Source organism: Heliangelus exortis, chromosome 1 (assembly GCF_036169615.1).
Source record: "Heliangelus exortis chromosome 1, bHelExo1.hap1, whole genome shotgun sequence".
NCBI lineage: Eukaryota > Metazoa > Chordata > Aves > Apodiformes > Trochilidae > Heliangelus > Heliangelus exortis.
In genome coordinates, this window is record NC_092422.1 from 163,066,629 (window position 1) to 163,091,405 (window position 24,777).

The 24,777-nt window shown below is 42.3% G+C and overlaps 1 protein-coding gene across 3 annotated transcripts; it reads right to left on the reverse strand.

Moving 5' to 3' along the window:
- Nucleotides 1-2,483: 2,483 nt before the first annotated feature.
- On the reverse strand, nt 2,484-18,293 carry DYRK2 (dual specificity tyrosine phosphorylation regulated kinase 2). 3 transcript variants are annotated; one of them, XM_071733452.1, is made up of 4 exons: nt 18,164-18,293; nt 17,617-17,676; nt 16,691-16,827; nt 2,484-8,248 (listed from the first exon to the last, which is right to left on the reverse strand). In XM_071733452.1, exons 2-4 carry the CDS (start codon nt 17,669-17,671, stop codon nt 6,644-6,646), a joined length of 1,797 nt encoding a protein of 598 aa, XP_071589553.1. In that variant the 5' UTR covers nt 17,672-17,676; nt 18,164-18,293; the 3' UTR covers nt 2,484-6,643. The 3 variants fall into 3 exon arrangements, with proteins under 3 accessions (XP_071589553.1, XP_071589554.1, XP_071589555.1); XM_071733453.1 differs by lacking the exon at nt 18,164-18,293 and adding an exon at nt 18,003-18,101; XM_071733454.1 differs by lacking the exons at nt 17,617-17,676; nt 18,164-18,293 and adding an exon at nt 17,232-17,496.
- Between the last annotated feature and the right edge of the window lie 6,484 nt (nt 18,294-24,777).

Below are 24,777 nucleotides of genomic sequence, written 5' to 3' on the forward strand. Positions count from 1 at the left end.
ATGAAGAACTCCCAGCCCAAGAACTTCTCAGCAGAACATCTCCCTAACTTCAGCCAGATCCCAAAGTTTTTCCAAATATATGTCAGTATTTTGCTTTTGTAGTCTCTTTTTCCCCCTGCAAACAGTGGACAGAAGTGATTTCATTCTGCAGCATTTGGCATTTCTGCTGAACTTCGTGCAAAAGTTAAAGAACAAGCTAACAGCTGATGTGGAAACTGGAACCCAGCAGCTGGACTTGAATGAGCATTCTCTGTCTTTGGAATTTGGCAATAAGCTAGGCTTTCTGTTTATTGTTGGGGAAAAAGCTAGAGAAACATTATTTTTGCAGTACTCCCTATCCCAATGTGTTTGAAAGTCGGCAGACATCCAAAACTCCCCACAGCCAGAGGCTGGAAAACACTTCTTAAAAACAAACAAATGAACAAGCAAACAAACATCAAACAAAACCAAATAGGAAAAATGACACAGAGAAACCTCAGTTCCAAGACTTGTACAGGATTTCTGTGAAGCAACAGAAATCCATTCCAGCAATGTTATTTTACTCTGCTACAGCGTATCTGATGACTGGGACACTTCTAGTATCATGTACTCAAGACACAGACAAGAAATGTTCTTCCTCACAGGAACTTTAAAACACAATCTAGCAGCATAATAACACTGTAAAACACATTTTTGAAAGAAAAGTTGAATGGTTTTGAAGTTCTCCCTAGAGATCCTTTAGTGTTATCCTATAATTATTAGCAGAGTTTAAAATGGCAAGCTGTCAAAGGGATTTTTCCACTGAAATTATAGGTTGTCCATGGTTTTCAGACCCTGAGATGCATTTAAAACTATCCCAACCTCAACCTGATCTTCCCATAATTCTTAAACCTTCAGTGAACACAGAAAAGATCACGCTTACCTCCAAGTGTTCATCTTTCATGTATACTTTTTTCCTCTAAATACCAGCTCCTATCCATAGACAGCCCTAAACAGATATTTCTCCTCAGTATTTACCTCCTTTTTTTCACTTCTTAAGTTCTGAGGGAGATTTAAATACATGCTGGATGTTTCAGTAAAGAGACCTTTGAAAATGGGACAAAGTGGGATTTTTAAGAAATACAACAGTACCTGGAAGTGAAGAACATGGTACCCAACCATAATGACCCTTCTCACACCCTTTACTTGGCATCCTGTAAGCAAACAAAGAGGGGCACAGATGACATTAAACAGAAGCCACAATTCCTTCTAAAAAGGAAAATACTGTGGAGATAAGGGCACCTGCAGACCACCATTCATGGGGGGATATGGGAGCCCCCTTTTAGACAGGGATCTGAGCTCTGTTAAGAGACCAAGGAGGAGCAGTGCTGGCAGAGGGCAACACAGTTTTCCCCACCAGCTACGGGTGTTTCAGTAAATGGCAGAGACCAAAAGCAGCTTCCAGACAACTGGAAGGCAGTGATAACAGCCCCTATCCTTCTTCAAATGAAGAAACATTTGTGGCAGAGTGTACAAGAGTTGGCAAGAGGTGGCTGGAGGAAAGGGTGAGGGATGGCTTAGAAGGAAAAAAAAATACATGAAGAAAACCACTAAATTTTTCTAAATGGCCCTTATCCTAGAAAAAACCCCCACAATTAACATATAGGTTTTATTCCACAAAGATGTGATTTTTGACTTCCTGCTCTTTAGACCTGTAATCTGTGCTTGTCTATATTTAATCACAATGGGGTTTTGTGCTCTGGAATGTGCTGAAAAGCAGACACATGCAGCTAAAATCCCTCAGTTCCAGCCTGTGCTCACCTGAATCAGAAAGTTTCCAGTGAAACTGCTCTGGGTGTTCCTTGACATTATCAAGAGAATATGGCCAATCACCCGCCAGATATTTCTTTGCTAAACAATGAAATTACTCTTGATTTATGTATGAATAGAATTAATCTCAGTCTAGCCTGCCAGCTTTTTGTAGTGTGTTCTCATATCCCGGGACTTGTCTGACAAGTTCAGAAAAGTCAGTGTCTGATTCAAAAATCAGTGCAGAAATCTGGGGGTTTCTGAAGAAGTTTAGAAAAAAATCATATACACTGCACCTTTCCCAGTCAAATATTTCTTATAAAATCAGACCTATTATTATTTTTAAAATCTTTAAAAAGCAACTATGAAAAAATTAAAACATCCATGCAATAAACATTCCCACCAAAAATCGCTTTTTCTAAAGTGGGGGAAGGGGGGGGCAGAAATAAAAAATCCTAAAGTAGAACTTCAGAAAACTGTAGGCAAAACCAGCTTTGGGACAATATTCAAGGCTCTGAATACACATAAGGCAGCAGCAAAGTCACCCTCCAGCAATGGGTAATTACTATACACAGATCCCAGTAAGCAGACTGGGGGATGAAGGCACCACTGGCACTGACTTCTGCAGGCTAGGACAAGGCCTTTCCATGTTTAAGAAATGCCAGCACTCTACCACCAAGAAAAAAAAAACCCAACCAAACTACAGCGGAGAGAAGTAAAGTAGGACATAAAATTTTATTCTGAAATGATCTCTGGCCACAACAATAAAATGTAACAAATATTCACTAGAACAGTCTTAACTCCTGTCATCAGCTGTACAATACATACAGTATCATAGAACTGGCCACTAGGATTAAAACCCACTACAACATCTTTAATGTTAAGTGGCAACAGCAGCATCTCACAGAAAATTATACATACATATATACACAGTCCACATTCAATCGTGTTTCACGTTATCAGTACACACAGTTGCAGCATTTTACAGTCACGTGTCTAAGTCGTTGCCCAATAAAAACCCAAGCTACTGCTTAGACGGAATTGTAGCTGTTGAACTGAGTTATTACAATTTGTAGCAGAGATGTACAAGCCCCTAGAAACAATAATTCACAAATGTTATTTTATTTAAATGCTACCATAGCATTACACTGGGCAATATTCTAATCTTTGCTGGCTGGAAAAAAATGATGATCTTTTTGTACTTGTCACAAATATTACTGATGGAAAAGAAAACGCTAAAAAGTGGAGAGCATTAAACAATGCACACCCTTTCCTAAAGATTCTAATATTGCCCTTATGCTACTTATGTCTGAAGTGTTTTCAACATTCCCATGAAGTCATTTATAACTCCAAACCACCCACCAAGTTAAAAGTGGCTTAAGTGCCTTGCACCCAAATTGTAAAAATCCCTGGCCATCTTTCTAAGAGCCAGGCACATATAAAAGGAATGCACTTTGGTTCATACCAAATGCCCTGGGATTAAATCACACTATAAAACTAAAGAGTTTGAGGTAAATTTTTACAAATACAGTTGATTTCTGTCTAGTGTCACCGTAACAAAAATGTATTAAAAAAAAAAAAAAAAAGAAAAAAATCAATTTGATGTTAAAGTACAACCAATGAGGAAGGGCCATCTTTAACCCTTTAATGAGACATACTACAACAACAGTGTCCTCTCCACCCCAACAGTGTGATTGCCTTATTGTTTCTATTAAGGCCTTGATCATCTACAGGATGTTTTAAGACAGGCATAGCATTGAAAAAGTTTTCATCCCTACTATCCAGTATTGAAAGGGTTAAAGAGGCCAAGATGCATGCCCTACAACTGTGGCATTTGTAACAAAAGGCACATTGTTAACACCAAGGGCACAATCCATCCTCTATTGTTAATCTACACATCTTGCATCACTCCATTGTTCCAATACACTTAAGTGGTAATGAACACTCCAGTGGTGCAAGAAACTGAGCCAAGTGAGACTGCAACCAAAGACAAGACAACACTGTGCTATTACTAAATCTGAAAATAGCTCAGACATCTCCAGACAATGGTAACATGTGAGACTAAGCACTGTTTCCAAGCCAACTTCTATCAGCCCAATTATCAGAGCCCTTAGAATAAAATCACATCAAAGCAAGAGGCAATGTCCTTTCCCTCCCTCCTTTTTTACAGATATAAATAAGCTACAATGAAAAGCAGCTGCATCACCTCCAAACCCTGATGTAGCTGCTCCTTTAGCATAGAAGTTCCACTGAATCTGGGTTAAAAAAATAGCTCTGCACACTATATTTTGGCCTTACAGTTTCCGGTAGCATTTATGATGAAGGTGGATCATAAATGCATGATTGGCATTAAGAACTGGTTACATGAAGAGAGAATTTTGTGGGTTTAGCCTATTAATGACCCATTAACATTACAAATGTTTTCATTTTAAATCGTCATGAAAGGCAGGAACATGTTATCAACTTTTCCTTTAAAATCAATTAAGGGAGGTGATTCTTCTTCCACCCCTAAAATAAGCATCCCTGTTTCTTAACTTTTGCAGGAGGAGTTAAGATAGAAAGCAGTGGTAAAGCCAAGGAGGTGGTGGAGGAAGTAAAGATTCCCAGCTACTGTAGAAAACCACACAGTATTGTATTCCTACAGCCATGACAGACAGTCAATTTTACATGAAAATCAATAGATCTCTTTTCCAGACTTAGAATTTACTGACCATAACTTACTGGATATTCATATTCCAAAAGTCGTTTTTCTTCGTTGTATTACTATATTTCATTTTAACATGATTTCATACATGTTTACATATTGCACTTACACACATTGTATAAAGTTATGAACATTTAACACTAAATAATTTAATTTGACTAGAGGCAGGGAACAATCTTTTTTTTTTTTTTTTTAAAAAAAAAAAAGGTAAGAAAAATGATTGGTGCTTTAATTTTTACAATTATCAATCAAAAAATACCATACTTACTTACTCAGAAATTATTTTTGGAGCTTCTTCAGATGTTGACTTTTTGGCAAGAAGTTAAGTGATATGTTTCCTGAGAATTCGGTGATTTTGTATATCCCTTCTCCAGTCTTATATTAAATTAAAAATAAACCAACCAAACAAACAAAAAAATAAGCTGTAAGTGGTAAAATGACTATGAAGGAGAACTTAACCGGAAACTTTCTTGGCTTTTCAGGGGACCATGCTTTAAGTATTTTTTGTAATTTGTACAAGTAACTCAATAAAACCTGTGCATACAAATGTTTCTTACAGTAAAGTTATTGAGGTTTAATGCAAAATCCATTCTATTATACTTTGTTCTAACACCCAAAACCCTTGTAGATTATTTTCTACTTTGTTTTAACTTCCCTTTTCATGTTTTAGACATCCAATGTAGACCACAGCCACTGTAGGTGATGAAATACTGATCTTAGATCTCCAACTCTTCCTGTTGAAATCATGCTACCATGTGTGAATATCTCTCCCATAGGTCTAGATATTATTCATTTTTCTTCCATGAGTGCAGCTTGAAGCAGAAAAAACATCAGCACACACAGATGATGTGAACAAATCTACATCTACCCCTACCTGTTTCTTCAAAGCAATTTTCAGCTACAAATACTTAAAGACTAAATCAAATTCCAACCACTTAATTATCCTCTGATAAATCTCCCATATTGGAAAGTATCTAGGGTGGTGTCTGCCAGCTGAAAAGCTTTCCACTGAGGATCTTTCCATCTGCAGAAAGCAATGTAGTGAAATAGTGTTTGCCCCCACGTGCAGATTTGATCTGAGGTGTAAATGTACCAGAGAGGTCACAGTCACCCAAACACTGCAATAAGAAATGAAAGCAACCTGGGAAATCCACATAGCATAACAGTCTGGAAGTTACAGTATAAAAGTGACAGAATGAGTGCTTCTGCCTGTGTGGTTTAGGGAGACCAAGGTGCACGTTAGGAGAGAACACAGGAGATGGGGGTGGAGGGAAGAAAGAGAAGTGCAGTGGGAATGCTCAGCGTTATTTACCTGAAATGAAGTCCAGGACATTTTGCTCTACCAACTCCTCAGTCATTTTCAGTTTCAGAGGAACAGACATATTTCCATTTTCCCTCTTTCTGAAACTGCTTGTTCCTCTCATTCTAACAGATAGCATGCAAGGTGAGGGAGTAATTTTAGCCCTGGAACTTTTTTGGTTTGTTTTTTTTTTGTGGGGTTTTTTTTCCATTATATGTAAATGCTCGCTTTAATAAAAAACATTACTTTTTAACGGATAAAGCCTTTCACAGAAGATGACTGTATCATTAGTGATACCACTGCTTTCTCTGGGCTACAAAGCAGAAAATGACAATGTAACATGAACATGTTATGGCTCCACTTCAAAACACAAGTTTACAGCTGCTTAACTGGTTTTCTTTGAGTATTGTCCCTGGAGTTCAATCAGGCATACGTGTGAGTGTTTGCAGAATAAAGACCCATGCCCATAAAATCCAAAAGGTAGTCTTACAAATTTACCCCAGGGGATACCTAACATCAACCATGGAAGAGAAAGATTCATACCTTTGACACCACTCTGCAATGCATGACAGTCATGTTGTAACCAGTGGCCTGCCACTGATGTTTATTACTGTGTCACACTAGTTACAGTAAGGCTAATTGTACTGTAGAAGACAAACAGTTTAAAAAATAAGTATAAAAACTTAAAGCATTGTCCCCATGTTTTTTATAAAAACAAAATCAACTTTTCTTACATTTAAAATGAGTGCTGAAAGATACAAATGGATAAAGTCATTGAGCAAATAAAAATGTATATCTGAGCTACTTTTTAATACAAATAAGGCTCAGCCACATTGTATCTCTCTTATTAACAGCATTGGGTTTATTCAAACTCAGCTCACGAGTTTTGGCAACACTGTTCTTTGCTGAATATTCCCATTGGCATCTGTCATCTGTGCCAAATTAGTCCTCAGTTTTGAAGCTGAGCTTGAAGTCGGAGGTAACTTGGAAATCGACGTTATAGCACCAGTGCTCTCTGTGATTCTCTTCGCCGAGGCCTTTTCCCCGGTCGGAGGCTTTGGCAACCTCCTCCTTAGCCAGGGATGCCGCAAAGCCTGGCTGGGTGTCATGCGGATAGCGGGATCCCATTCTAAACACTGTTTTAAGAAGTCAAGGAAGAGGGGATCATCACACCCCTTCAATGCATTAGCCCATTCTCTGCTCTCTGGTGGGCCACGTAGCTTTCCCCTCCGAGAGCGCCCACCATTGAGTATTACAGAGCCATCAGACAAGGTTGTGATGCTGCAGTAGCGAGGATAACCCTTGGAGCTCACAAAGTTTTTGGCTCGCTTGGATGCATCTAAGAGTTTGGGAGAAGGCATGCCCAATAGCTCAATCATACAAGCCAGCTGGTCTCCTTCATCCTCTCCAGGTAAAAGCGGGTAACCAGTAAGAAGCTCTGCTAGAATGCAGCCCAAGCTCCACATATCTATGGGCATCCCGTAACGAGCACCAAGGATGACTTCAGGTGCACGGTAAAAACGTGACTGAATGTAAGTGTAGACACGCTGATGCTCGTAACAACTTGAGCCAAAATCAATCACTTTAATACCACTTCTACCCTGTTGCTTCAACAGAATGTTCTCAGGTTTAAGGTCACAGTGAATGATTCTGTTCTTGTGCAAAGCATCCAAGCACTGTAAAATTGAGTGGGCAAACTTGCGGACCAAAGGCAGGCTAAAGCCCTGAAACTTGTTTTTCTTTATCAGTTCATACAGGTTCATGCTCAGCAATTCAAATGTCATACAGATATGGCTGCGGAATGTGAAGTTTTCCAACATGTGAATAACATTCATGTTGTTATCCTTATCTTGTTTCTGGAGATGCTCCAGGATTTTTATTTCTTCCGCAGCTTGGCGGTGAAAACGTTTTTCGTTTCTCACCATTTTTAGTGCCACGTGCTGATGCATCTTGTGATCGTAGGCCTTCACCACCTGCCCAAAGCTTCCTTTCCCTATGACCTTGAGGACTTCATACCTGTATGCAATATGATCATGGGGTACTTGTATATAAGACCCTTGGTCATCATCATACCCACAGTTGTTGGAACCACCGATCACACCTTGCCGCTTCTTTGCGTTTGGACCCAAAAAGTATATTTCAGGGTAGCTAAAAATCTCATGGTGCTCAAAAGCTGTTAATTTTTGCATGTATTGCTTCATTGCCTGCTCAGGTGTCATAACAGAGGTTTTCACCTTCCCTGTTCCATCTGTTGATTTTATAGAGCTGGAGCTCCCTTGTCGTCTGTGAGCACTCTCTGTCTGTCTGTCCTGAACCACTGGCAATCCAGATTTGCCTAACGTTGTAAGTCCATTTGGCTGTGTTGTCAGAACTGTCCTCTTGTTACTATTATCTTCAAACAGCTGCTGCTGAACCTGGATTTGTCCGTGGTTACCAGCATGGAGGTGCTCATTCATTGTGTGCTTACTGCCTCCAACCTAAAATTGAAAATAAATACATACCCAGTTAACAAGAAAGGCACGAATGAACTCCATGCTTCACTATTCATTCTGTAATCTGCCAGCCTGCCTAAATCACCTCAAAACTAAGTATTTTTTCGTAAGTCAGTTGTCTGCAGATAAATAAATAAATAAATAAAATCACATATAATACTGCTAGATGCTATTAAATTTTCGGGACCTTGTTTCTTGAAAGCCTCTTTCATGACTCTGAAATGTTCACAACAAGGCAATCACAGATGTGCTACCATTATAAGCTAACAGTTTGTCCAAGGAATCTTCAAGGCAACAGCCTCGTAACAACAAGAAGTATGCCTGAGGGACATTAAATTAGACTTTACAGGATATAGTAGCAGTTTTATTGATGCTGGAAATGAATACATAATCCCTGCTAGAACTTAAAGGGCTAAAGCTCTCCTAGTCACCTATTCTCAGAGATGAAGATTTTCACTTGTTCCTGAACTTGCTGTGTAACGAAAGCTCTAGATACAATTTTAAGCAGGTAGGAAAGTGCTATGACACATACCAAGAGGAACAGAACCTGCACACTGCTGAAGTTCCAGAGATGCCATTCACTGCTTATGATTGACACAGTCACTATTCAGCACAACATCAGATCCATGAAGCAAAAGCATATCCTTCAGCCAGTCCTTTCCCAAACCAGTCTTCTAATAACTCCTAACCAACATGAGATTTAGGGCCTGATACTGACTGAGAGGAAGGAAAATCTTTGCCTTGAGGAACATACAAATAACTTTATTTTAAAGGAATGGAAAAATGTATTAGTTTATTTTAGAAATTTCTTTGCTCTTGCCAATTTTCATAAGGGCATAAAGAGCAGCATTTTCAAGTAAAAAAAAACCCTGGAATAATGGGGTGTGAAAACAATTACTGCTCAAAACATGCTATTTTTAAGGAAAAATAAGAAACCTACATGCATGCACTTGCCACCAAAATATCTGTCCTTAGAATTCCTCGTTCAGTCTGAACTAGAGGATGATCAGTGTGTCTTCTGCCTGGTCTTACACAAATGTGTCTTACACAATTCCCCTGCTGTCTCTCCAGCTGATTCAGTCTTAATATGTATGCTAAATTGCTAACCAAAAGTTCACTGATACTGTCAGACAGATGATAAAGCCAGGGTTGAGAGCACTTTTAATCTGAACCTTATTTTTCCTAGGCAACTAAGGAAAACACATTCCTGGTTCACTTAAGGTTGCTGAAATGAAATAGGAAAATGACAGTTGTGTGCTGCGATTTGAGGCAATGAAATCTGTACTGTCACTGCACAAGTTCTTCCTAATGAGAAAACCACGACATGGAACACAGACTCCAGTATACTTTGTGCTTCTGTTAAGGTATCAGTGGCGGATGCATTTTTTTTGTGAATCCAGTAACTCGTTCCCAAGGAGTAGCCAGCTGGATACCAGCTTCACCTTCAGAGAATATTTTGATACTTAGAGCTCTGAAGCTCATACAACATAAGAACAAGAGCTCTTAGGGATTGCTTCTGCTGAGTTCACTGCTCTCCTGATTCCACTTTCGCTCATGTTGAATAACTGGTCCACACTATTTCATTATTGCAATGATTATTCATTTGCAGAGCAATTTGGGCTCACACTATCAAATTCGATCAATGTCATAGAAAGCATTATCACACAGTTGCAATTCAGAACAAAGAAGCTGGTTACATCTAAGCTGAAGATACACAGGGTATCAACATGAATTCTGTTCCCAGTTTGATGTCTCAAAAGCACCAGGAATTAATCATGAAGGGGACTTAATGAGCCTATCATGCCTAGAGGGAATTCCTTCAGGTCAAGTTTGAAGCACAGTGCAGAAGCAGTTTCCCTGAAGGTTGCCCTGATCCTCTACATAAACAGCAGTTACTGAAAAGAAGAAAATTCAGCCCCAAGAGCTGCTACATGACACATCTCAGATGAACCAGACCTAGTTAGTAAAATGCATCGGAGGTTCAGCACATACAGTATTGCAAAGCTTTGTGAGAAATGTACAGTGAAGCAGCAGAGTAACTGCACAGACTACAGGTTCTCAAGATAGGAAATTCTAGATGCTAACATTTGTTCCACAGCACTGGTTGAACAACAAAGCAGAACAAAGCTGGACAATGTGGGAGCAGACAATACTAATGTACAGACAATGAGGAAGAAAAAGCATACGGGAGAAAAACTACCTTTAACAATTTCTTAACCCTAGTGCTCATTGCCAGAGTCCACATATTGAATTTTGAAATTTTTTTTTTCACTTGAATCACCTGTTTTCAGAGTTAATTATTTTCTGCCCTTCATAAGCACTGCTTGTTTAAATACGTGTAACTGGGGAATTCTTCAAACTCTAGTTATTTGCTTTCTACCAGGACTTGGAAAAAAACCCAAACATTTATCCACTCTCAACAAGGACTAAAGAGTTCTTTTTCCTAAAAGCATGTTTGCAAACACATTCTGAAGCGTAAACCAGGCAGCTCTGCTTCCTGCACCTTCAGGCAGCCTCATGGTTTCTCTTACTGCTCACAGGTTGGATTTTTTTTTTTCCAAGCAGCAAAATGAAATCACCAGCATTATCCCAGCTTCAGCCTAAATCCAAAGTGACCGGTTCTGCCAGTTTCAGTCAGCTGCTGCTTGGGAATGCAAATGCAGATGCAGACAGTAGCTCTGGTTTTCTTTGTGGAAGAAAAGACACCAAATTAGCACAGGCTCTGTTCCAAAAGCTGTGTCAGAGAACTCACTCTCCTTTCAAAAGCCCAACAGGAGTTTAGAGCTATGAGACACATCAAAATCAAAAAGTCTGTATGAAAAATGGACTTTCCTCCTCTCAGGGTCCTGCCTACATAAAAATCAACACCCTTTCTATTTCCAGCCTGGATGAGGGTTGGATTCTCACCAGCCCTTTGCTCTGCCTATCTACTTCTAGGTACCACGTGTCTGAGGTTGCTGTCAAGTTCAGGCTTGCACTGCTTTCAAGCTCCACAGGCTTCACCAGGTATGCTGTTAAGTTACCACAATTAATGAGCTTCAGAAGCTACAAAGAACTACAGCCTTCTTAGTCCAGTCCCAAACTTTTCATGGTACATAGACTCTCCACCAGCCTTTCATCCAAAGCCATAAGCCTGAGAGGTTTGTAACACACCTCACTTTTGCTTCCACAGATGGGCCTGTATATTCCAGAACCAACAACCTACACAGCTGACAACCTGCACACACTTACACAGCTAACTTATTGTGCATTTTACTGCCTGTGCTCAGACACATCTGTGCTTTGAAAGATTCTCATATTTTTATAGTGCAGATATTAAAAAACTTACTGATGTACATTTTTCTCTATATATATTGAAATAACAGGTAAGTCTGAACTCAAAGAACTTGGCTTCCCCCAATCTTCTGGCAACTGGAACTGCAAAACAACAAATGTTACAATGTTGCTTTGGTTTCCTCTCAGTGTTTTATCTTAACTTCAAAATCACTACTAGGATTTTTGCTTTAACTTTGGTTTGCTCAGTTTATCTAAGTTGATGTCTATGTGGAAAACATAACCTTTGAAGCAGAGATTCAAGGAAAAACAAAAAAAAACCCCTTCCTTTTTTGGGGGGTGAGAGTGTTTGGGGTTTCCATTTCTTTGTTTTCAGAAATGGGCTTAGAGAAAGAAGCAGAGCAGTAACTTGCTAATACTACAGACCTGCAACAACACAGAAGTAAGGTAAGACTGAGTCTCCCCTGATGGAAAGGCAAACCAATTGCAATGGTTTTTTTTCAAGAACTTCTACAAGACTGTGACCATAAATCTGAACACCAGAGCTGCATACACCTCTCCTCAGATGTACCTTCCAAAGGCATCAAGATACTATGTAGCTGTACCATGATTGTACCACCTTTGTAAAAGGCATTTGGTGTGATATTAGCACCCTAAAAAACTATCCGAGACAGACACACACTTCAGCTACATATTATTTTGAGCAAAACCTCAGAAAGAAGGAGTCTGATGTCAAGCAGAATTTAAAAAGGTTTCTAAAATGAATCTTAATAATAAAGCAATCATGATGGCCTGCTAAAACACTGCACAGGAATAAGATGTCTTTATCTGCTATTACCTTTGCATAGATAAGGACAAGGGAGAAACAGTGTTCCAAAACAGTAATTAATTAAAGCACAAATGTTTCACTGTACACCCCTTTCTTTACAGCATTTCTGAGCATGCCAGCTTCAACCCTACTATGTCTAACATGCCAGAGGCACCGGGTACCAGGTGTAGCACACTTCACTGCCTATTTTGTTGACTGCAGCCAGAGAAAATGTACAAAAGGCTTTTTTTATCCTTGATAAATGAATTCAACAGCATTCCTCTGTACAGAACTAAAAATAGCTGCTAATTAGTATGATAACAATAATGCAGGATTATCATCATAATGCTTTTATTACGAGCATGGGTTTTATACACAAAAAAAAGACTAAGTAAGCCCTTGTCCTAAAGAGCTTGTGGCTTAACACAAGCTATAGAAAGAACACACCACTTGGACTTTTTATTGTTGTCATATCTGATCCTTATAAGCTTTTTTTTTGCAAAGTTAACTTTGACTTTACGTAGCAAATATTTTCACAAACAGAACCATGCCTCAAGAGTGACATTGATTCATAAATTTTTCCTCCTGTCAGGACTATGCAGGTGCAGTGAGTCTGAATATTTCTGAGACATCCTGCACATATTACACATTTGAAACAATAAAGGACAGTAAAGAGACACAAAATGAACCCTTCAGGTAAGCTGAAGTGTACAAATATGAGAGATGTGCCCAGATTTACTGCAGTTCCTTTAGCACAGTCATCAACTGTTGCTGCCCAAATCTCAGAGCCCCTCCATTAAATGTTCAGACAGATTCATATTCTCCCTAGACACAAGTTTTATGTAGAAGAAAAAGCCAAAGAAATATAGCTAGAACCAGGTCACGCCTGTACAGTTACTTCCACTCAAACATGACAGCATTTCAGTGACAATCTATCACAAGAAAACACCAGAATAGGAATGTATTTTCTTTGTACTTTTTTTTTAAGTAGCTGCCCACAATAAAAATTTGCAGCATGAGACACACCAGATCTTCATGTGAACAGAGTCCAAGAATCTCTCTTCCATAATAATGTTTTCTTTTATTATTATTTTTTATTTTTAAGTTTTAAAATTTTAAGAATGAGAATGACTGAGGCAAACACCTATGGAGAGACATTCATCCCTGGTGGCCAAAGACAACTGTAGGGAAAATCTTTGCTGTAGGGAAATCTTTGAAAGGGCTTGAAGAAGGAGGGCACTGAATCATGCACTCTAAATGGATTGTTGTTACAGTACCAGACAGGAGGAGAACAAGATTAAGACTGCTTTAGTGGAAGAGAACCAGGAAAAGTGCAGAATGCAGGGATATGTGCCAAATAAAAAACAGAGAGGGAATTAGGAAGATGACAGAGACAAGAGTCAGGGAGAGGGACTCACAGACAGGTGGGGGGGGGATGTAGGTGAGCAGAGCAGCAGGCAAGCAAGTTAATCTCTACTGCAGCTTGGAAGTGGATGTAAGAACACCATGATAAAACGAGAGAGAGTGAACAGAAAAAGGTTCCAATCATCAAGGCAAGAACTTGAGACTTCAAAAGAGAAAGCAATGGCTTTGGAGAGGAAAAATAAGAGCACAAGGGGTTAGTAATGAGTTCCCGTTTTCCACCATGAACCAAAAAGATGATCAGGGATGGAAATAGACACAAATAAGCTCAGGATGAAGCCACATTTTCTTGAAGAAATAAACAAAGCCTTTCCATGAGACAATACACAACAGCCTGCTTAGCAACAAAGGTTGCTGTGATTGCAGACTGCAGTCAAAACCTCTGCCCTGTTATACCAAGTCTGTGTAAAACAGCATCTTCACCTCTACCACCCATGCTCTCCCATGATATGATATTCTACCAAACAATGAAACTTCACTTGAAAGCAGAAGACATTTTCACTGGAGTCTAGAATACACAACTCATTGCTGCAAGAAATATGACATGTAGCAGATTTCTCACCTGTATGAATAAGAACTTTTTAGCTTAAACAAGAAAAGCTAACTTCAGCCCCAGTGTCTCTTCACAACCAGTGTATATCCAATGCACCAGCTTATATCCAGTCACCAGCAAAGTCATCTTAAGCAAACTACAACCTTCTGAAAGTCTGAACCACAGAAAGAACTACTCTCGATTTGTAGCTATTACAGAAGTCAGGTAGATACAACAGAGATAAAAAAGGAATAAGCAAATGGACACAAAGGAGGAAAATTGTTTAAGGAAACTGAGATGTTCCATTTTAAAGAGGTCTGAGTGAAGAAAGTAGTGGGACCCAGAACCAATGATTCCAGTCAGTGTCACTTGAGGTCAGTAGGCCTGAAGTTCATAGAAAAAAATCACGTAACAGACACAGGCCTTTTTTTTTTTAGGTTAAAATCCAGCATTCTGATCTCACATCTGATCCTTACCACAAAAAGCTATCTTAGCCAAACACAAAATAACCACCTACGAAATTCCAAAAAGCAGTCTGAGGTATTTCTGCAGTAGTACCCAAGGCTAAATAAATACTACAGAATAGGCTTTGTATCACAAAGGAAAGGCAGAGTTTGCAACAATCAGAATCTAGAGGGACATGAAACAGAGCAATATGCTTGATCATGCCTGTGTGTTTCCATAAGCATTTCATCTCTCTTTATATACATAATACACGCATGCATATATATGATATATATAAACATATGCACACGTACACAATAATGTATGTATTAAAATACTTGAAACATGGAAATGTAACACCTGAACACCCCTTGCACGCTTTCATGGACTTTATATATGTATGTATATATGAATAGACACTATATATAGCAAACACATACATATACACATCTGTGTGTAAAAATAGCAAAGTTCTGGAGTTCCAAAATTAGTAAGTAGTCCCAGATATATAGCTCGATCACACTTTTCATAAATTCTAAATTAAGCATCAGCTCTTTTACATATGGGCCCCTGTTATTTGTGGGTCCATCTTTATGTTCATGTCTAGACTCTCTGTACTACATTCCTTCTTTTCTGCTTTTATTAAAAAATTAAGCTACTGCCCCAACTCTAGAAATTAACCAGCACTTAAATGGTATACAAATGTGAAAAAAATGGCCTTTGATACTAACGAACAATTCAAATACGTTTCCTAGCTACATAAATATACAATGATGTTGATCTCAAGTATGCAGCTCCACCTTGAATATCCAGGATATTTATAAATCCCTGTAGAGGGGATTTATATACTGATTTTTTTTCTAAATTTAAGCCCATTCTTTCTAAATGGATTTGAATAAGATGCTTTTACCCCTGAAGCTACACAGAAAGTCACTGAAACAGTAATATCTCAATGCATAGTTTCACCTTCTACTAGCCCATAATCACATTACCATTTAAAGCTCTGCCATATGTTTATGAAGATAGTACACGAGCATCCATGAAGAACTTATTAATTCTAAGAAAAGTATTACACCAATGCCTTTCAGGGTCAGCATGAAATCTTTCACAATTTAAAAGGAAACGTAAGCAATGAAAATTTCAGATATTTAGTATTAATATGACAGCACACAGACCCCTCTCTCTACCCTGTCATGCCTTCAGGACAGAGATACTCTTCTCTCATCCATATATAGTGGCATAGTTGCAAAGTTTCATTCCTAGTAGATTAACTAGGAGTGGGAGATAATGTGAGATACCACAGAACCGGAAAATAACATCGTTTTCATGCCATCAGTGCTTATTTCTTTAGGTAAACTACTGCAGCAATGAAGTCAAATTCATCGAGTCACTGCCCCCGAGTACAGCAAGAGCTGTTTCTAGGGAAGACAGCTATCGGCCTGAGCTTATCAGACATATAAGGAGAGAGCTGCCTTCATTTTTCACCACAGTTCATGCGACCCTTTAATCGCAGTGACTAACCTCATTGCCAAAATAATGTCATCGCAAAAAATGCATTTACCAGAACAGCTCCTCTGTGCGAGTGTGGAAGATCGAATTTGTCACTGAGAATGAGAGACAAAACCAGGGGGGCTGGGGAGGGACAAAGCTGCTTCTCAGTGCAATCACAGGCTCCCAGCCTCACAACAAACATGCACGTTTGATCCGAGTCTGAAGATATTAAATGCACTCTGCTCAAGCACCAAGGACCTCCTTAGGCTGGACGGGGCGCCCGCGGCGGGGTCCCCGCCCTGTCCTGTCCTGTCCCGGGGTGCCCGTGGGGCCTTGCTCCCGCCGCGGGGGACACCCGGAGGACGGAGAGCGGTAGCGGTGCGGCAAGTCCCGGAGGCCGGACGCTTCCCCCCCTCCCTCCCATCCCCCTTGCCCCCCTCCCCGTCCCCGGGCTCACCGTGTGGGAGGCGTTGCTGGCCCTGAGCGGCGGCAATGAGAGGGGCGACGGCGGGCCAGTCCCAGCTCCTGCCCGGGAGACCCCAGCTCCGGTGCCCGGGGAAGGCTGCAGCGGGCGGCCGCTGTCCCCTGCCCTGCCTGCGGAGAGCAAAGGGGTGAGCGCGGACGCTCCGGAGCGGCCCCGGAGACACCGCGGCCGTCGGGGCGGCGGCGGCGGCCCCGGCGCTTCGCCGGTACCGCCGCCTGTCTTGCTTCAGGCAGAGGCCATTAAAAGCTAATCACCGCCGCGGCGCACACACGCACCGATCCGGCTAATAGTGCGGGCGGACCATGCTCGCCCAGCTCAACCCTTCATCCGAGATTAGCCCGACACCGGCAGGCGCCTAACCGGGAGAGCAAGCCGGCTCTGCCCCGCACACGCCGTGGGGAGACACCCACCCGCCCCCCCCTCCCCGAGCCGTCTGGCCTGGCGAAATCCCGGCGCCGCCGGGGACCGGCCAGGAGTTCACAAGTCTGCAAAGAGAGGCGGTGAGCGCCGCTACCCCCTGTCAAACGCGGCCGATCCCGCAAACGCAGAGATTCCCGATTTTTCCTGGGTCGTTTTCCCAAGTGGTTTATCTTCCTCCCAACGCTTTCCCCGAGGGACGAACTCGCCACCCGGCACAACAGCAGCACGCCGGGGCCAAACAGGCAGCCCCCGCCAGCCCCTGGGCTCGGTTGCTGTGGGCAGGGTGGATCATTGTTCCGACACGCACGGCCCCGCCGCTGCGGCGGCAGCTGCGGGTGCAACCGCGGGGGGCAGCCGGGCCACCTCCCCACCCCCACCCCAACCCCGCACGGCTCGGCTCGGCTCGGCCCAGCGAGGCAGGGGCGGTGCTGGTAGCCCGAAACCCGGCGCGGCGGCGATCGCGGCGGCTCTCTGCTTACCGGCTGGGTAGGCAGCACCAGCGGCGGCGCTAGCTGAGGGTTTTCTGGTTAACATGGCCGCTGGAGAGGAGGGAGAGGAAAAGGCATGTCAGGGTGGCTCTCCTCCGCTGATCCTCGGCCTCTCCAGTCGGCGCCTGCTTCTTTTCTCCGATCAGCTACACCCAGACCCAGACACGTCCTCCGCTGCATCCCCCTGGCCGCGGGCCGGCCGGACAGACCCTCCAACGGCCCGCCGTCGCCTCCCGCCGCAGCAGCCGCAGCAGCAGCAGCCGCGCCGCCGCCGCAGCCCCCGGCCCAAGCTCATCACCTCCCCCGCCCCCGCCCCGGTCGCCCCGGTCCCCTCACACGGAGGAGGGGGCAGCAGAAGGCGGCCGGACAGGGCCCACCTTCTCCTCCTCCTTCTTTTTTCTCCTCCTCCTCCTCCTCCTCCTCCTCTTCGCGCGGCGGAGCAGGGACACACAGCGCACTGCTGGGGCAGTCCCCGCCCCGTCGGCCGCCTCCCCCCGCTCTGTCCCTCCCTGCCGCCCGCTCCCTTCCCCTCCCCTACCGCTACAGCTGCGCGGCGGCGGTGGCGATGGTGCGGCCCGCCTCTCCCCCCCGAACCCCCGCACGTCCCCTCGGCGCGGGGAGGGGAGGGGAGCGCGCCCCAGCCACACCTCCCCCGGGGCCCGACGGTCGCCTCCCGCCCCACGGCCGTTGGGCACCCCCGGGGTCACAGCCATCTTGGCCTCCGAAGGGCGGGCAGCGCCTGTCCCCGCTATCCCGCAACTCAACCCCCCCCCCCGCCCCGGGCCTGTGCGGGACAGAGGTGGGCAGCCCGCCCGCCCGCCCGGACCTCCGCCCCGACAGCGCCCGAGTAGGCGGCGGGGGAAGAGGCGATGCCGGCGGAGAGAGGAGGCGTGTTTTGTGGGGAGGGGGAGAGAAAAGTCACGGCTCAGGCAGTGTGGGTCACTCGTGTCACTCTGGAAGGACAAAAGATGGCAGCGTGGGAGGCAGGGTAAATAACTTGAAGCGTGTAATGAAAACTTAAAAAATGGCAGTGAGGGAGAAAGAGGTTTTGGGATTGCCTCGGAGTCTTATGTGTGTCAAGAGAGAGGAGAGTTCGGAGGGGCATTCTTTGCGTTGTTTTCCAAACTACAACGTGCTTTGTGGAGTGCGATGCTCTGAATTCCTGGTTTGTCTGTTTGAACGTCATTGGGGACAAAAATAGATACCTGAACATTTGCTCAGCTTGGGACAGCATTGAAATGAACTCACCTACCTATGCTCAACCCTTTCTGAAGTCTGTACAGATCGCACGTATTTTCCTTTTTGAAACAGCTGGTAGACATGCAGAGAGATTGCCCTTCATCTCCACTTTTCCTAGGCTTAAAAAAAAAAAAATAAAAAAATAAAAAAAAAAAAATTATCCCTGCTTCCATACAGGGAACAAGACTTTGTCTCTTCCACTACTGCAGATATAGGCATAAACAAAGACATTTCCTGTACTGGTAAGAAGAAATAAACATTTACCCCAACCTCTCCTGTCACACAGACAAAACAATCAGACTTTCTCCTGCCCACACCCACCTAATCTTTTCCCTTCACTGTAGCAGAGGGAAAGCTTAGTCTTCCTCAGTATCCCCCCAGATGTCCACAGGCACTCCCAATGTCCCTTGGCTGCTAGGAATATCAACACTGTCTTCAGATTCCTCTCAGAATTCCCCCATCATTTGCACAAGGAGCCTGTGCATATCAAAAGTATCTGCACATCAAATGCTGTGATAAAATTGTGTTCTTTGTGATATACCTTAAACGTTTCAAGACTGGGAAGAAAAAGGTACTTTTCTGGTTAGTCTAAGGAGGGGAAGGGGGGAAAAGCTTATTCACATTCAAGCTAGATGAGAAGAAGCCTCAGAGTGGACTTGGGCCTGCCTAGATGCCTCTGTCCATCTCTTTCTCCATCCATAGTACATCCTGGTGGCTGCTGTCAAGCATAGTACCTGATGGAGGATGAAGTGGAATTCAAGATGAAGGCAAGCCCATCTCAATATCTTTTGAATGCAATACAAAAAACTTCACTTTAAAAGCCTCTTTCATGAAGGATTTAGGTTGACAAGGAGGAGGAACATGCTAATCTAATTGTAAAATGCCTTGGCTGCAAATAGCAATGCTTTTAACAGCCTTCTTCAAAATTATTGTTGCAGATCTACAAAGAAAGGAAGAAAGCAAAGCCTAGATACTCAAAGACAAAGCAAAGATTAATTCTTTCGAGCCAAGTGTTACACTCAGGAATCTGAACTATGTCTCATTGAGTGGCTGCAAAACTTTCTTCTTTCTGATACTGGCTGGCTGAATATATCAGCACTTTCCAGACCGGTGCTACTCAACATGAGACTAACAACAGACCTAGGTTCCCAGGACAGATGTATTAGGCACCTGACAGGAGAAAGTGTACAGTGCTCAGAAATTAGCAAAATTAATCAGGGTTTTCTTGATTTTTTCCTTCCTTCTTCAGCTTTTTATCACCCAAAAGTGCAAAATAACCTAACTAAAAGACATAAGATTAGTCTTCCCTTTCTTGCAAACAAATCTACCGAGTGTTCATGAGTGACAGACGACTTCCAGGGGACTTGGATGGAATTGCCATCAAAGGGCTTGTTTTTAAGAGGCATGCCTGAAAACTTTCTTTCCAGATGGCCTCCCAAGCAGGCCTGCCTACTGGGAAGTGCCAGCTAAGTGGGACACTGGCAGTACTGGTTCTGCACCACAGTGGCCACTCAAAGGAGGAGGTGAAGAAATGGGAGGGCAGGTGGGATCAGAAGGCTGCTTGCTGCAGCTGCGTTGAGGAGGCTTAGGTTGGGCTGTTACAGGTATCATCTTCCTGTGATAAACTGTACAAAGTGTTCCAGAACAAAAATTAGCAACTATTTGGTAAAAATAAAGTCATTAAATCACAACCATTGAATGATAAATTGTAATTCATGTAAAAAAAAAAAAAAAAAAAGAACTGTAACAAGAATAATCTGGAATAAAACATGTTATCTGTAAAAACTTTGTCTAAAAGTATTCCTGCCCACACAGTACATTAAAATGCATTCTTGAAAATAATATGCCAGTACAGTGAGGAAAAATACAGAGCATGCTGTGTTTCTTGAGCTGTTTGGTCAAGGCCCTGTCTGGTGACCAATGCAGAGATCAATTCCAACCAGAGTATGAGGGCTTGCTGAGGTCTGTTCTGCTGGGCTGCCTTGGGACCCTGTTTGGATCTACTTGTCCTGTTAGAGCATTGTATCTCCTTAGCATCACTGTGAAATCTCCCATGCCAGTCCTCTTACATCTCAAGCTGATGCTGCTTAGGGTTTAATTATATGGGGTTTTGGTATGTAGTTGTAAGGTGGGAGAGGCTGGTTGGCCAGCCACACAGCATCTCTGCCATTGTGGTATTAGCAAACACTTATGTGGTCAGACAAGAGGGAATTCCTGAGGAGCCACTCGTGTCCAAAGCTTTGGTGATGACTTTGGGGGCTCCCACACTGATGGGTGCAGTGGGTGCTCAGCACCTTGCTATGCTCTGATTGTTCTCACCGGGCAGGACAAACTATTTTGGTTGTAAATAAATTACTGTTAGGTTGAGCAAATAGAAGACTCCTCAAACATATAGTGGGGATGGAGGATGTGGTATTTAGGGACATGGTTTTTTGGTGGATTTTGTAATGTTTGGTTAATGGTGGGATTTGAGGATATTAACAGCCTTTTCCAACCTAAATTATTATATGACTCTATGAAAAGGAGAGGTAAAACAAGCCTAGAACAAATAAAGTAAAAATGTGGTTTTCTGCCACCTTTTAATCATCCTGTAGTACTAGGCAGAATTTGTGGAACAAGTAGAAGCTATACTTACTCTCAACCTCTTTAAAATGTTTTGGGGACTTAAGCCATCTAAAAATATATTATTTTTCTTATTGTATTTGTGAAGCAGGCTGTGATGCTGAGCCGGAGACATTAAAACTCTTAGGATATGTCTCACCATCAATTAAACATAGGTCCAAGCCTGTTGTCTCAGCCAGCAATCCTTATTTGAAAAGTAAACCCTTAAGCCCAGTAAGTGGTTGCCCCAGGAGGGCCTGAACACAGCACCAGGTTCTCATTAATGTGTTGTGGGTAATTTAGGAATGAGCAGGACTGTGTACACTACAATGTGGTCTTCCAGCAGATGATGCTGAGCACAGTGTAAGCACTTCAAAATGTAGCAACCTACAAATGCCAGCATTGCAGGTGGAAAGCACACAGGTCAGGGATTCGGCTGGCTCTCAAACATGCTCTTCACTGTGTGGAACACATTGAAGATTTGCAGCTACACCCTCTCTCTACCCTGCCCAGAAAAGAAAAAAAAAAAATCCCATCAAAACATCATCTGTAGCTTAGGATAAAACTGTATTTCAAGACAGTTACAAAAAATGAAGTCACATATTAAGGGAAAGAGTGCAAAGAATCACCACCGCAGATGGGTTTGCTGGTACGTGTTCATGCTGACATGAGGGTATATGAAGCTAAACTGGCTTGCCAGGGTCATATATTTGTTGGCCTTTATTCCAGTGTGTGTGTCATGTTTATGCTAGACTTTATTCTCTGCTCAAGGGTTTGCTCTTTCTGCTGCTTAAGAACTCATATTTTACCACTTCTATTACACCATTAAGATGCAACAAAGGATGCTGTAGTGGGAACTGAGCACACCCGGAAGAGATACTCTGAGATCCTCTCAGTCCATAAGCATACAAGTAATTTTTAGTCTTATGCTATTACCAGTATTTTGCAGGGGATTATCTCACAATATATTTGTATTTTTGTGCTGGCAAAACAGCATATAAAGGAAAATGCTTTTCCTATTCACCAGACCATACCAATGTTTCTTAGCCTCTGTATTATATATATTTTCCATACAATTTCTAGATTCTTATAGCATTAATATTCATCAGAACATTAGACTTATTCCTTTGTGTAAACTCCTAGCATGTGTAATGGGAGGGGAAGGTTCTTCTTTTCCTGTCTCATACAGCAGAAGCAATGCTGATGGAGTCAGTGGAGTAGCATTAATATAAAACTAACATCAAGGACAAAGCCTAATGGTGGCTGATCCTTTTCAGCTGCTGGCACACTCTTCTTTGTGTACTCAGAAAAATGTGAACCTCTGGAACAAGAAAAGAAGGAAATTATGTATGTGTCATTGCTCCTTCTTCTGTGGACCCTTCCCACCTTGTCTGTGAAGCCCCCTCCATTCCCCCAGCTACTCAAACAAAGGATATGTGAGAGTTGCAAAGACAGAATTTAAAGCCACTTGCTCTCATGTCCCTTGAATGTTAAGTCTTTCCTAAAACAGTCCCCCAAAAATAACAGTTACTGCAAGTTTAGTAGGCAGTATTTCTACCAAACTATTTTAGGGAGCAATTGCAAATTCGTTGAACCTTTTGTCATTGTCAGAATTCGGTTTCCTTTTCTAACCACCTTGAAAATTAATGTAGAAACTTGGTGTAATCTTACTTGCACTCATTGTGTGGGCTACTCAGTTTCAGAACCAGCTGTTCACACACAGGGTTAGTCCCAGCTGTTGAAACCCTGGTAACCTTTGCTCTCCCAATTCTACGTGTGAAACGAAAGAGACTTAACTTTAAAGGGTTTATGGAAGTCAGTTACACTCTACAACAGAGTTTCAGAGAAGGTGGAATTTAGTTCTGTCAGGTGACAAGTTGTTTCTGCTCCCCTGTGAAAGAGAGCCCAGCATCTCTCAGGGTGCACTGAAATTGAGAAATTACCTATCTCACTTACTTATGGTAAAGCTCATTAAAATCATTAAAATCACTGCTCTACAAAAGTACAAAAGTGAGACATAATTAAAAGATAATGGGTCAGAGGAATTCAGAATCCAGAGAGAACTCTGACCAAGTTATTTTTCTCACCCAGGCTTTCTCTGGGCAGAATTTATTAATAAAAAGGGAAAACGAACCATTAGGATTAAAACCCAGGGTCTGAGTGTTTTATTATTAACTAGTGTCATCCACTGCAAGGATTTACTCAGTGACTTTTGAGTTAAACCATGAGCCACCTGCTGAAAAGCAAATTTAAGGTTACATGCTGGGAAAGAACTTCCTCATTAAAGTATAATCAGGGTTTGTTAGGGCAACAAGAAGAAAAATAACCTGATGTGCTGAATTAAACTGAACACTGCTTGAAGTGGGGGCTGAAGGTATCAAACAGCTGTGGGGAGATTGTCAGCTCCCCATTTCACAGGGCATAAGCCTTACATGGACTTATCTTGGGAAATACACACTGCACCTGTTGAATGGATGTGATAAGAGGAGCCCTTGGCCATGTTTTGTAAAGGTGGTGTTTGCAACATTCTCAGTGTGTTTTCTTCAGCAATGAGCCTTTCTATTTACCCCTCTCTATTTAGCTCAGGAGTGTAAAAAGTGTTTTTAAGTAGTCAAGGTCAGATATTTGATATATCTGTATATTGATATTTGTGTAACAAGAAGGGATGTGCAGGCATGTATTGGGGAGGGAAAGTTAAAAGTGATCCCCATCATACCCCCCTTCATTACCTTACCACTGGTCTTTTGGTGTAGAAGTATCCTAAGCTGCCTGGCCTCTCATTTAGATTGCTGTGTGAGTTCTTGGTGGGTGTATGAATGCAGGTGTGAAGAGGGGGCAAAGAAAAATAGCAAATACATGATCTGAAAATGAAACAGAGGCTTTAATTCACTATGTGTAATCTCCTTCCAAAGGAGTAAATGTGCACATTAGCACATGAAGAGTTCACCATCAGTTCAGAAAATTGCAACATAAAATCATTGTATAATTTGGAAAATTAGGTAAACAAAGGAGAATTCCTGCAGATGTTCTGCAAACAGAGAAAAAGAGAAAAGGAGGCCCAAGGGAACACTTTTGTACGTGTGTTACTTTATTAGTATAATTAATCCCAGTGATTTCAAAAGGACCACTCACACACAGTTCCACCTGTGATTAGGATCCAGGCCTTGAATTATAGACCAAATTATTTGCTTAGCTGGTAACTACGTGTAACTCCCTGAGAAAAAAAATGTAGTTGTGTATGAAATAGGTAGCATTAAGCATTCTGGACTAGATCTAGTAAGTGTCTAGCTTGTAAAAAGAAATCCCACACAG